This window comes from Cygnus atratus, chromosome 2 (genome assembly GCF_013377495.2).
Source record: "Cygnus atratus isolate AKBS03 ecotype Queensland, Australia chromosome 2, CAtr_DNAZoo_HiC_assembly, whole genome shotgun sequence".
NCBI classification, from domain to species: Eukaryota; Metazoa; Chordata; class Aves; order Anseriformes; family Anatidae; genus Cygnus; species Cygnus atratus.
In genome coordinates, this window is record NC_066363.1 from 48,247,072 (window position 1) to 48,259,727 (window position 12,656).

The 12,656-nt window shown below is 37.2% G+C and overlaps 1 protein-coding gene across 1 annotated transcript in view; it reads right to left on the reverse strand.

Annotated features, from left to right (window-relative positions):
• Positions 1–374: 374 nt before the first annotated feature.
• The window catches only part of CTDP1 (CTD phosphatase subunit 1), a 95,198-nt gene continuing 82,916 nt past the window's right edge, over positions 375–12,656 (reverse strand). Inside the window, exon 13 of the mRNA XM_035549845.2 lies at positions 375–1,431. Coding sequence (XP_035405738.1) covers positions 1,290–1,431 — 142 coding nt within the window. The 3' untranslated portion in view covers positions 375–1,289. The remainder of the gene's footprint in view (positions 1,432–12,656) is intronic.

The following is a 12,656-nucleotide window of genomic DNA, read 5'->3' on the forward strand; positions in this document are numbered from 1 at the left end:
TTTTGCTACCAGACTTGAAAAGAATGTCTCTCCAGTTGCTAACCATTGAGAATACACCATAGATCTAGCTGCAGAAATTCAGTGCCACAGTAATAACTCTTACAGTATTTTCATAGGTCAACCAAACAGAGAAGAGAAAGTGTCATAATGTTCACATACCAAAGAAAAGGTAATTTTCAGAGATAGCGTTTCTCTTCTCTGGCTCAGTTAAGTGCCTGAATCTACAACTTCACGCTCACTTTCAACATTTTTCATTGTTTTCATGCACAGTAAAGGAAAAATAACATGCAAAGGTGCATTGTGATTGGCAGAAGCAAATGAACTTCTTGTTACTGACTTTGTGATACAGGAAAAGGAAACAATCTACAAAATGAACTTTTATTAAATGAAAGAAAATCTGTTTTGCAGGTCAAATATGAAATAGAATATACAAAAACTTTACATCAAATCTCTTTTCAAAGAAATTAAATCCTATCTAGACTGAAGCAGCACTCGTTCTTTCCAAGAACACAAATGGGTGAATATGCTTCTTATGGCAGTACAGGATCACACAGTATGCTGTGCTAAATTTCTGGTTACAGAGAAGAGAAGTTAAAAAACTAAAGTGTTTCCCTAATGAACCCAACTATTCCACAAAGTAACTTAAAAACATGAGTTCTGATCATTATGTACTCTTTTAGAAGCAAATGACAGGTGGGTCAAGTGTAGAGTTCACAAAGCTTGCATATCACATTCTCTGTTTCTATACAAATATAAATTGTTCTTTCTTTTTTTTTTTCTTTTAAAAATCCTTTTATATTTGATAGCATTTATTCATGGAAAATGATGATCAGTTCATCAGGTTCCTGCTGTATTACTCAGACAATTCCATCTACTTTCTCTCTTAACCCCCCCCTTTTTTTTTTTTTGAATATTGTTACCAATAAACCACAAACTGCAATATTTTGAAAAGTTGTTGCATGTTAAATCACAAATCTTTGTATTACTTTTTTGTAACTGTCCTGTACATGAAGGTTCTGCAGAGCTCATAACATGTCTTTGGCATAGCACACCAAGTCCCATTTAATACTTTTTTTTTTGTCTAAAAAAAAGGATATTTTCCTTTAGTAAAACATCTTAAAAACATCTATTTCTGATTTTGTAAAATAATGTGTCAACTCTCGTGTTGCTTTGCAAAATATACACACATTTTGGAAAAACATTGAGTACTGACATAAGGGACTCATCTGAAGTCTTATCTGCTTATGAGAAGTAAAATATAAATACAAATTCCATCTTCTGCATGAATGTCACATGAAGTCATTCAATTCAGCTTCAAGTGCTGCTGCCATTTCATCTGCTTCAGAACTGCTTCCTTCCTCATCTTCATTGCTAGACTCTTTACTGGATTCACTGGCAGCATCATCTTCATCCAGTTTGCGCTTGTGACCCCTGTAAGGGTAAACAGAGATAAAGTCTGTGAATTGAGAAATCTGATTGCTTTTTCAGACCATTATTATTTGACAGGAGGACAAAAAAAAAGGGACTAAAGGACTCAACTTCTTTTCCAGGTCTAGACAAAAACATAAAGCAATTACTTTTAAGAGGTCTAACTACTACCTCCACAATTGATTTTCTAATTGCTGCTAGTTACTGTCTGATGGGGGTGCAAACGAAGTTTTGTTAATTTTATTTCTCCCATTTCTCCAAACAAGGAATGAAAACAAAGTATAATGCTTTGAAAAAAAAACAAACCGCAAAACACAGTTGATTTACTTTCCCCTCACTTACCAAAAGAAAGAAGAAATATACCATGTGAATGAGAGAATACCAAAATACATCTTTTAAAATCATATGACTAAATATAACTGTCTTCTTTTCAAAAACAAACAAACAAAAAACTTAACTGATCAACCATTCTCACTGCACTAGCATCTAAACTTGCATGCTTGCAAACTTGGGGTCTGATTCTTCCCTTTTATGTCTCTTTGAATTAGCACTGCTGGTCTGAACAACACATTTCTTTGCATCTCCAGAGAACTAACCAGATTAAACAGGAACCTTATGTGCACCATACTCTGTTGAAAGAATCATATTCCTGGTTGTGAAAGATCTCTGAGGAAGATCTAATGCTTTAACTGGGACATAGCCATAAGCAAAAGAATTTGGATTTGTGGAATCCTAAAATCTCTTTTCTTTGCCAAAAGGGAATTTTATATCAGACATACTTCTGAGGCAAAAATAAAAGTTGAGACTTTCTACAGAATTCATAACGAAATGTAGAAATACCTTCAAAAATCCTTCCTTGGTCATTTGATCAAATTTCAAACAGAGAAATATGTGCAACGTGGGTCTCTCCTAAATAATTGTCCTTTTCAACACCACGTAGGGTTTCATTAAAAACAATGCATTCACTTGCAGTAACAAAAAATTAATAAAGTATCTTTTTGTAAAAAACAATTTAACCATTGTACCTTTACTTCTAAGAGCATAGAAATGTATCATTACAGCAAGAAATACCTTTGATAAATACCAAGTTGAACCTCATATACCCAAAGGAAACAAATACAAATATTGTAAGTCAAATATGAGTTTCTAAGCAAAACTGAAATACAAAACAATTTCTATTTATACAAAGACATTCTTACTGCCACTTTTCCAGAAACGTTAATTCTCAGAAGCCCGGACTACTTGACTTGTTGGCTGGTTCAGCCTGACCTTCCCTTTCTCAGCTTTTCAAGGAAACTGACACAACAGGTTGTGAGGCCAGGAGGGAAGTCTGAATCAAAATGCTAAGAGAACAGTACTGTGGCACCCTGCTTCTCCATTGTGCTGCACCAGTGGGACCAAAAGATACACAGCTGCTGCTTTACTGACTACCTCCTCACAGTGATGTTAGATTTATTTTTCCTTCAGTACAGGGTGGTAGGAGCAAGTTTGCAGATGATATAAAGTGGGAGGAGTGGCTGAGGCACCGGAGGGCCGTGCTGCTATCCAGAGGGATCTGGCCAGGCTGGCCAGCATGACAAGAACCTCATGCAGTTCAGCAATGAGAGGTGCAAAGTCCTGCACCTGAGGAGGAACAACCCTAGGCACCAGCATGTGATGGGGGCTGCCCAGATGGAAAAAAGTTTGCAGAAATTGACTCGGGGGTCTTGATGGACACCAAGCTGAACATGAGCCAGCAGTGTGCACTTGCCACAAAGAAGACTGCAAGGATATCCTGGACAGCAGTAGGTAAAGTATTGCCTGCCAGTTGAGAGAGGCCTACTTGGCCCTGGTGAGGCCACACTGGGAATAGTGTATCCAGCCCTGGGCTCCCAATGGCCCTAATACAACAAAGGGCCATAAAGATGGTAAGGGACTAGAGCATCTCTCCTATGAGGAAAGGCTGGGAGAGCCTGGATTATTTAGCTCAGAGAAGGCTCAGGGGGTCAATGTATATATCAATGTATATAAATCCCTGAAGGGAGGATAAATGAGAATGGAGCCAACGGTGCCCACTGACAGAACAAGGAACAGTGGGCACATACTGAAACGCGTGAGGTTCCTTCTGAACCTGTGCACAAGCACAGGTATCCCAGAGAGGTTGTGGAGTCTCCATCCTTGGAGATCTCCAAAAAGCCATCAGGGCATGGTCCTGGGTAGCTTGCTGTACGTGCCTCTGCTCGGCCAGCGGGGTTGGACCATTTGACTTCTGGAAAGCCCTTCCACCCTCAGCCATTCTGTGATTCAGTTATTTTGTGAGTAACAATCCAGTAAGTTAGGGCTGAAGCCCTGGGATTCAATCTGGGGCGCAAATTCTTAATAAGGAAAAATGGGGTGAGGTAAAAGCATTTCCCACAGGTTTTGCTACCTCAACTCAAATGCAACCTGATGAGGGAATCACAGTGCACAAAAATCAAGCCTAGTACAGAATAAAAATCAGCTTCTCAGGCATATTGGTGCCTTTTATGCAGCCTACATTAGCACACAGTTCAGATGAAGAAGTGCCTAGACTAAAAATGCCTGGTCAGAAGAAATCTTAGCACATTTCCATTAAAAGTTATATAAATGTATGGAGCTTGAGTTTCACTTGCTCAGTTCACAATGATTTCAACCTTCAGAGATACAGCACTATTTTAGTCATCGATGATACTATTAGCTGGAAAAAAGCTGATTGCGTATTAAAGAAGAAAAAGAAGGAAAAAGTTGCTTAACAAGTAGTGGACCAGATGCATACACGTAGTGCTACCCAAGCAATAAGATAAATAAAGACATGGGGGGAAACTATAGCACAACGTTCACAGTTCAAAATATTCATCTGTTTACAATATTATAGAACACCGTCAGTTTCCGTAGCTATCAACCGAAAAACAAAATGTAGTCTGACAGAATATACTGCAAATGCTGAGAGTTTGTTCATTCCTAACTCAATAGCAAAGATTCCGTAGAAAAATATCTGTGAAGAAACCAGTATTTCATTGCCAGTTGACTATTTCCTAAAAATACGAAACTGTTTATTTACTGAATAATTAAGGGAAAAGCATTTGGAATTACTAGTCTTTGCAGCAAACCCTCCTTTTTATTTAAATCCACGCCATAGCAACTACACTTTGTTGAGGACAATCAGCAAAATACAGGGACCTGAAATACTGTTGTGGTTTAACCTGGCCGGCAGCTAAACACCACGCAGCCATTCGCTCACCCTCTCCCCTCCCTCTCTGGGATGGGGGAGAGAAACGGGAAAGTGAAGCCTGTGAGTTGAGATAAAGACAGTTTATTAAGACAGGAAAATAATAACAACAACAACAATAATGCTAATAGTATTACTAATAATAACATGTACGAAATAAGTGATGCACAATGCAATTGCTCACCACCCGTTGACCGATGCCCAGCCTATCCCCGAGCAGCCGGCCCCCCCCTCCACCCCGGCTAGCCACCCAAAAGGGGCGGCGGTAGCCCAGTGGCCAGACACCCCTATATATTGTTCAGCATGACGTCAGATGGTATGGAATACCCCTTTGGCCAGTTTGGGTCAGCTGTCCTGGGTCTGTCCCCTCCCAGCTCCTGCTGCATCCCTAGCCTGCTCGCTAGCAGGACAGAGCGAGAAGCTGAAAAGTCCTTGGCTTGGTGTAAGCACTGCTCTACAACAATTAAAACATCAGCATGTTATCAGCGCTCTTCTCATCCTAATCCAAAACATAGCATCCTGCCAGCTACTAGGAGGAAAACTCTGTTCTAACTGAAACCAGGACAAATACTCAATGTAACCAGTTAATTTAAGAATGGTGTACAAGTCTACAGAAAGACTTTCCAGAAAACTCTAAGTCCTGACATACTTCCATCCCTCATTCAGCTGTATTAAACATTACCTTTGGAAATGCAAAAAATGAATGCTATCTATTTTGTCAGTCCTTGTTCTTTTGAAAATGTAGAATGACAACTCTATTCAGTCTAGATATGAAAACTTCCTCACTGTCTGGGAGGAAAAAAATAATAAAGAAGAAACAAAACAACAACAACAAAAAAACACAGCTAAGAGTTAATCCTCTGCTATAAGAAAGGAAAAATCTCTCCAGAATGATTGCTCTTATTAAGATATAAACACCTTTCACTACTTGTGTACTGTAAACTGCAGCTGTATAGTTATTCCAAAAGTATTTAAATACATTTTTTGAAATAAAACACAAAGCTAACTCTGATAAAAATATGGAGGAATAACATCAATAAAATAATGCTGCTTTTTTTATTTTTGAATTCGGTAAAGAGCAATAACATCATATTAACGATTACTGTCTTCAGAGTAAAGCAGTATATCCCCATGGCAGCATATCTGTTAAGAGAACAAACAATATAAAATGTATATTTTCCTCATTATTTTGTGCCCACTCCTTGTTATTTCAAGCATCCAAGACAGACTGCATAACACTTTTGTGTGGAAAAAGTTATGCACATAAAGAATTCCTTCTTAATATTCAGGAAGAATGATTCAGCTCTACATTACAGGTTTCCATTAGCCTGATTTGTATTTTTAAATGTAATTTTGCTTGATTGCTATTAAACAACAACAACAAAATAACTAAGTATTATTAACTTCACAAACAATTAAATTTTCCAAAAGACTAAACTTGGAACTTTAAATACCTGACAGCTCTGTGAAAAACCTGTACAAGTCATATTTCCATTGCCTATGCGTTAAATATTTTTCCATTGTATAATCAGTCCTAGGAAGCCCACCAGTTATACAATTCTAGACTACAGCTTTCCTTCTTATGGTCCAGTTCATCTCAAACTCTCTGAAGCCAGAATTCTCAAGTCTCACCCCCTTTCTTTAAATCATAGAAAGAGAGGCATTATTTTATTTTTCTTATCTTGGATGGAGAAATCATTTTAAAAGAGAACTGCATTTTCAGAAAAGTATTTAAATGAATTATCAACGTATTTAAATAAACATCAAGTAGAATCCGTGATGATATTAAAATATAAAACACTTAATTCTAAATGCAAAAAGGTTATTTTTAGGAAAATTTAATCTACAGAATGCTACTGAGCACTAAATACACTTAGTGGTACTCCAAAGGTAGAGAGAGGAATAGAAGAAACTACGAAGTTGCAATTGAACATCGTGTACGCATGTGAAAAATAAACCATGAAAAAATGCTTAAAATAAAAATGCATTGTTAGAACTGTTAGAATGATCACTAAAATATGGTTGCCAAGTACAACTATAGGTCAAATGAAAATTCCATTCTTTTAGTTTTCACTCAAATTTAGTTCTCTGGAAGAGTCATAAGTAACGAAGCAGTGAAAGGAAGTTCAGTATTTGTTGCTTCTATCACCCTTAGTTTGTAGTTAGCTGAAAATAAATAGTGTTGGATTTTTTTCTCTCTACTAATTGAAAGGCAGATTCTGTCAAGTCTGTTCAACATCTTAATGGAACCCTTTTAAGAAATACAATGTTACATTAAAATAGAAACATCTAATAAGCAAAGCAACTAGAAGGACAACACAACTCTTGTTTTCAACCAAAGCAAAACTTTTTTCCTTGTTTCAAACAGCTGCAAAAGAAAACTATAGAAAGTATTTAAATAAATCATCACTTTAAACTCCAAACACTCACATCTCCCACCCCTACTCTGTTAAGCAATAAACTTCTAAATCATTGCAAATCGACCTTTTTTTTTTTTTTTTTTTTAAATTCAGTAGCTCCTAAAACAGGTACAGTAACAAATAAGAGCCTGCAGACTAAACTTCTTTAGTCTTTAAAACCAATCAGCTCATAGCACTGACATCGTAAATGAGAACTTAAATTTGGTAATAAATATAGTCAAGCTACTCCGACGAAAATACATAGCACCTATAAGCAGTTTGGAAGGCAATTGTTTGAAGAGGGCATTTTACACCAGCTGCCACCTTCCAACAGCATGCAATTCCAGCACAGGCAATACCACTACAAGACAAAGCCCATGCACACTTCTGAAATCCAGTGTGGAATGCCTGTCCTGGTTTCCACATGTATTTAGTCCACAGCTTTCTGTAAACTCCTTCTGTAACAGAAAGAAGGGTGATGCTGAGTTTTACAAAGCAACAGGAATTTGACTGCCTTCCATAGGACTTGGAGTATGAGAAGAACGGTTTCTTTAGATAAACTAGTTCTGTTGCAATATCCTTTGGTTGCCATGAATCAGACCTCAATCAGCAAAACTACTGTTTAACCAATTTTAAAGATGCTGGCGCAGTACCTGCCTGACAAGATTTAAGGATGTGGGAACTGAGAACATATTAATTGAAAAATCAATGTTGTGGGAATTAATGCACTATATAGGACAGACAAGATGATTAAACTTCCACAGAGACATTCCAAGTTTTGCTTGAAATACTTAATATATTTCTTGATGTGAGACACGAGACAACATCTTTTATGTATGGTTAACACAATCGTAAGCAATTGTCTATAACAGACCTGTAAAATAGAAAGCTCATGTGTGTACCTGAGGCAATTTATGTCATCCATCTGTGCAGGAATATTCATTTGTCTGTCCTGGCGCTCCTCCCTGGCCCTGGCATAGCATGCTGCCAAGCACATGGCTTGAGAGCAATGAATAGTCTTAACCCTCTTTTTACAAACCAGAGTGCATGTTTTTACCTTGCCCTAATGCTATCACAACCAGAACAATGTTTAGCGTCACAGAAAAATGACATACGCCTCACACACTTTTTTGTGAACTTGTCCAACATTCTTTGCAGGATTACACAATAATCCAGAAATCAAATATGGAGAAAAATGCACAGAGCATGTTTACTGCATAGCACCAGTATGAAGAAAGAAATCCTGCAGTTGGATGTCACTGAACAGCATGCTTTTAATGTCCTTCATGGAAACGTCTTAGTTGGAATTGGTGGATTTCCTCTAACAGCTCAAGAACGTATTTTAACTAACACAACGGTAAAGTGTGATCTAATTCATTTCTATTGTGGCTATACATTTTCAGTGCCTTCCTGCTTTAAAATTTAGCACACCTACATATTATTCCAATGGTAAACAGCTATTCTGAAAACTTTAAAAAATGTTTTAAAGGCAGTTTATACATCTCTGAATATGCATGCTAACGTGTATCTAAACTGAAAGGAAGATTTTAAAGTCAGCAAATCATAGAAAGTTTAAAAGAAAATCAAAAATTACTATTATGTATCAATAAGAATATTTCACTAAATTTCCTGGTATTTAGACTAAAAGGAAAAATTAATAACCCTCTCCCTTCACCGAAAATTTTTACTTCTTAAGAATTAAAAATTTACTTGCGTTATTTCAAAAACAGTGTAGCAATAAAGCTTTGAAATGAGACTCCATTCATTTTCTGTGCATTTAACTAGTAATAATTAGATTGGATAAAGCAAAACCAAAAAGCTACACCTACAGTTTTGCTTATACCACTAAGTCACAGGTAAGTAAACTACACCTGCAAAATATTGCCTATTATTTCATTAACTTCAAGTTGTTTGAAAATAATTCATGTAGTAGTTAGAAGAAAACATTTAAATCTCATAACATGAAATATTTTTTCCAAAGGTAAATATCACGTAACAAATACTCTTGTCACTGATTTACAGAAGACAACAGAAAATTAAATATCTTTTTCAGTATGTGAAGCACCAGACTGTTAACTGACACTTTCATGATGGTAACTACAGAAGCATTCTGTCATATAATCTCTTAATCCTATTATAAACTAACAGAAACACCATGATCTATTCACTTTTCATCAGCAACCTCACCCTCTTCCTAGACTTCTGCATTTGAAATAACCTCTCAACAGGGGAAAGAAAATACACGTCAATTAACATATCAATATTTTAAATGCTAAAACAGGCCTTCATTGTTTGAATCAAGTTCTCTCTCCAGCTTTATCTAGTTTACAGATGTTACCCATTCTGACAACAAATGTCATTAACTTGTGCTGCTAAACAAGTGCTGGAAATAGTCTATATACATATATAAATATATAAGGCCAAGAGAATTTAACCACAGTTTTGAAGACATAGTTTTGTGTTTGGGCAAAACTGCTATCATCCCTACTAATATACAATTTAACAAATGCCATTTAAATAACAACAAGCAAAGATTGTGTAATTTGCATCAGAAGAGATACATTTAGAGAAAGTTACTTGCCGATCAAAGAATGAGGGAGCAATGGTATTGCAATCCGTGGTTCTGAAATAGTTTCATCTTCCTTCAAGTTGCTTACCATTTCTAGCTGCTTGCACGACATCACAACCTATAGTGCTCCTAGCGTAAACCTGTGAAAATCTATGTTCTTGTCTGGCACATGTTGATTGTGAATAGGATGGTAGATACACAAGTTTGTGGAGATTCTAGGTAGGTCTGGGAGGCTACAATAGGAGGCACCAAGGATCATCAGAGAGCAAAGGATGTTTCAAGCCTTCCTTCAACAGTGCTTAACAGATACCATACAGCAACTCTATCTGATTATTAAATCTGAATCTCTATGCTACTGGGTCACTTAGCACCACAAATTCAATTTGAATCAAAATGGCACATCAGCATATTTGCCAAATCAAATCAGGCTGCAGAGAATTCACTGTACCTGTTGTTTTTATGCCGGCTGCCATATGACAAACTACCCAGTAGAACAGACCACAGCTCTGCTGGCTAATAATACTTGAGCCCATATACAGTTTGCTCTACAACTTTTTTCTGTCAATATTTCTGGAAATTTTTGAATTGGCTAAGGCAGTTCATACTTATCTGTACTTTATGTTGTGTAGTTGCAACTTTTTTTTTTATTGTGCTGTCCAAAACCAAGATTCTTTATACTGTTCAGCTACAGCCTTTCCTGTACCTCTAGTAAAGATGCTTCATAACTATTATCAATACAGAGTAACAGATTGCTACTGAGCCTCATCTTACCTGACGTAGTAGTACCAGTCACAGGCATGTATAAAGTACAATTAGCAAGTTATGTAGATAATATGATACACACAAGAGGAACGTGTAAAAAGTTATTTCTCTGTGCTCCAAATGCTACTTACACTTCTGAGAGAGCCACAGAACTTCAAACAAGTTAACAAAAATTAGGGCTGCAACAAATTTTCTCTTTCTTAGAATAAGAAAATCACACTAGTACAGACAGGAGCAAGATGTCAAGCAGGACTGGACCAGAGGAAAGTTGCCTTACTTACCTCTGTGTGACTTAGGGAATAAAATCACTTTGTAGACACTCTCCCAGTTGGGAGAGACTGTGAGCACACTACATAGCTGAACTGTCTGAAGCAGGACTCACTCATGTATACTACTGATCCCTTCTTGGTAGTGCATGTGTAGCAGTAGAGGTGGAGAGGCCTGTCCATGCACCAAGGTTTTATAGGCAGTCCTAGTTCCTCCAGCTCAGGTGCAGTTTTTCCACTCTTTGTAAAACTTGGAACCCTAAAAATCTTCTTGTAACACTCTGAGGTATTACCATTCAAGGTTAAAGACAGACAAAGACGTCTGAAGTGAACTACAGTGTCAGCAGATATATTTATCTTTTGATTGCTGTTGGTCGTGTCTGCAAGCTCTACAGCTTGCCTGCCTAGCATGAATGTATTTTTATGAACATTCAACTTCAGTAACTCAAGGGCTATTTCCTTGTAACCAGCAAATCAAATACTGTCATCTATTAAATTCAATTTCTCAGTGGATATTTCCTGGGATAGCTAAAGGCACGCACAAGCCACACCAGCAGTTTAAAAGTGGCAAAATGAGAAAGGGAGACGCTCCCTTCAATGAAGAGGAAATCCTTCTGTACAACGTGGTTGCAATATGCATGAAGCACATAGCAAAAGACACTTCTGCCATTGTGACATTACTGTGGAGTGGGGACTTAAATCACGGGTATTTTACTTTTCACATGCTTGGCTGATAACAATGCAGGGACGATTCCGTGCAATCAGCATATTTCAGAAGTATATTATGTCAAGCTCAAGTTTTCTGCAAAATCTGACTTTGCTTTTCCAAATGGAAAAATCTAGTAGGAGTTCATATGATCAAGAAACTACTCACAAATGGGGTGATCTGTCCATTTTAATTTCTAGTTTTTATCCTCTGTATTAAGAAACAGCACTGCTTTTCTTCTCCCAGTGTTTTCAGAACAGCTTTAAGTAATCATTTTAATTGTTGATATATACTGCTGTTTAACAGCCATTACAGTCTGTCAGGGGTCAAGATTAATGTACATTAATTATTATGTGAAATATAAAGTACTTTTAGAACTCTTTAGGGAAACTAGAGGGTTGTAACATATTAGCTATTTTTCCTGATTGGAACAACATTGCCTTCACAATATTCATGTTAATATTCCAAGGTTTTAATAGTGTCATGGAATGAACGATTAAAACCCTTTGCTAATAGTTGTTAATGTACTTCTTGGTTTCCTTATTCTCAAGAGATATTTAAATATCCATATATTTTACTAAGGAAAAATCTTAATTGTTTAATAGCTTATATATTGCAGTGAAGCACTCAGCTTCACTAAAGGGAAAAATGCTGGCTAAATTATTTTATGGCCAGGCAATTCTTCAGAGGCTTCACGTCAACTTTCTCACTGGTATGTAAATTAAAGCGGTATGTTACCAGTTTTCCTTACTGCGAATTTCATGTCCTTCTTATCTCTCACCACTCCTTTCAAGTCACAGTTACAAACGACTGAAGTGGGGGTGGTGCTAATAATAAGTGCTTAAATATTTGCCCAGTGCTTGGGGAGCTGTTTCACTGACAAGGGGGAACAGGATACCAGAGATTGGTAGAGCTGATTGCTCCTGTGGAGAAACAGAAATAACTCCAACTCCAAAACCATCTGATACTTAGAGGCTTTTTACCATCAGACAGAGGAACTGGAACAGTGCACTATTTTGTGGCACAAGTGCTCTGAACTGTAAGATAGAGTGAAATGGTTTTCCCACTGCTCCCCTCATATGAAAAGGGACCAAACACTAAGAGCTCAGGGTGGATTATGAGAAATGGTCAGAAATTAACACTTTTTCAAAAAAAATTAACATATCTTGAGGGTAGAATACAAAAGATTGTCACTTCCCTTGCCCTCCTCCCCAGCACATCTAATTGGCTGGCTTTAGCTGTTCACCACCAAGCAGGGTGGTTTCCACCCCCCTGCCCCCCCCCCCCCAAATTAACTCAG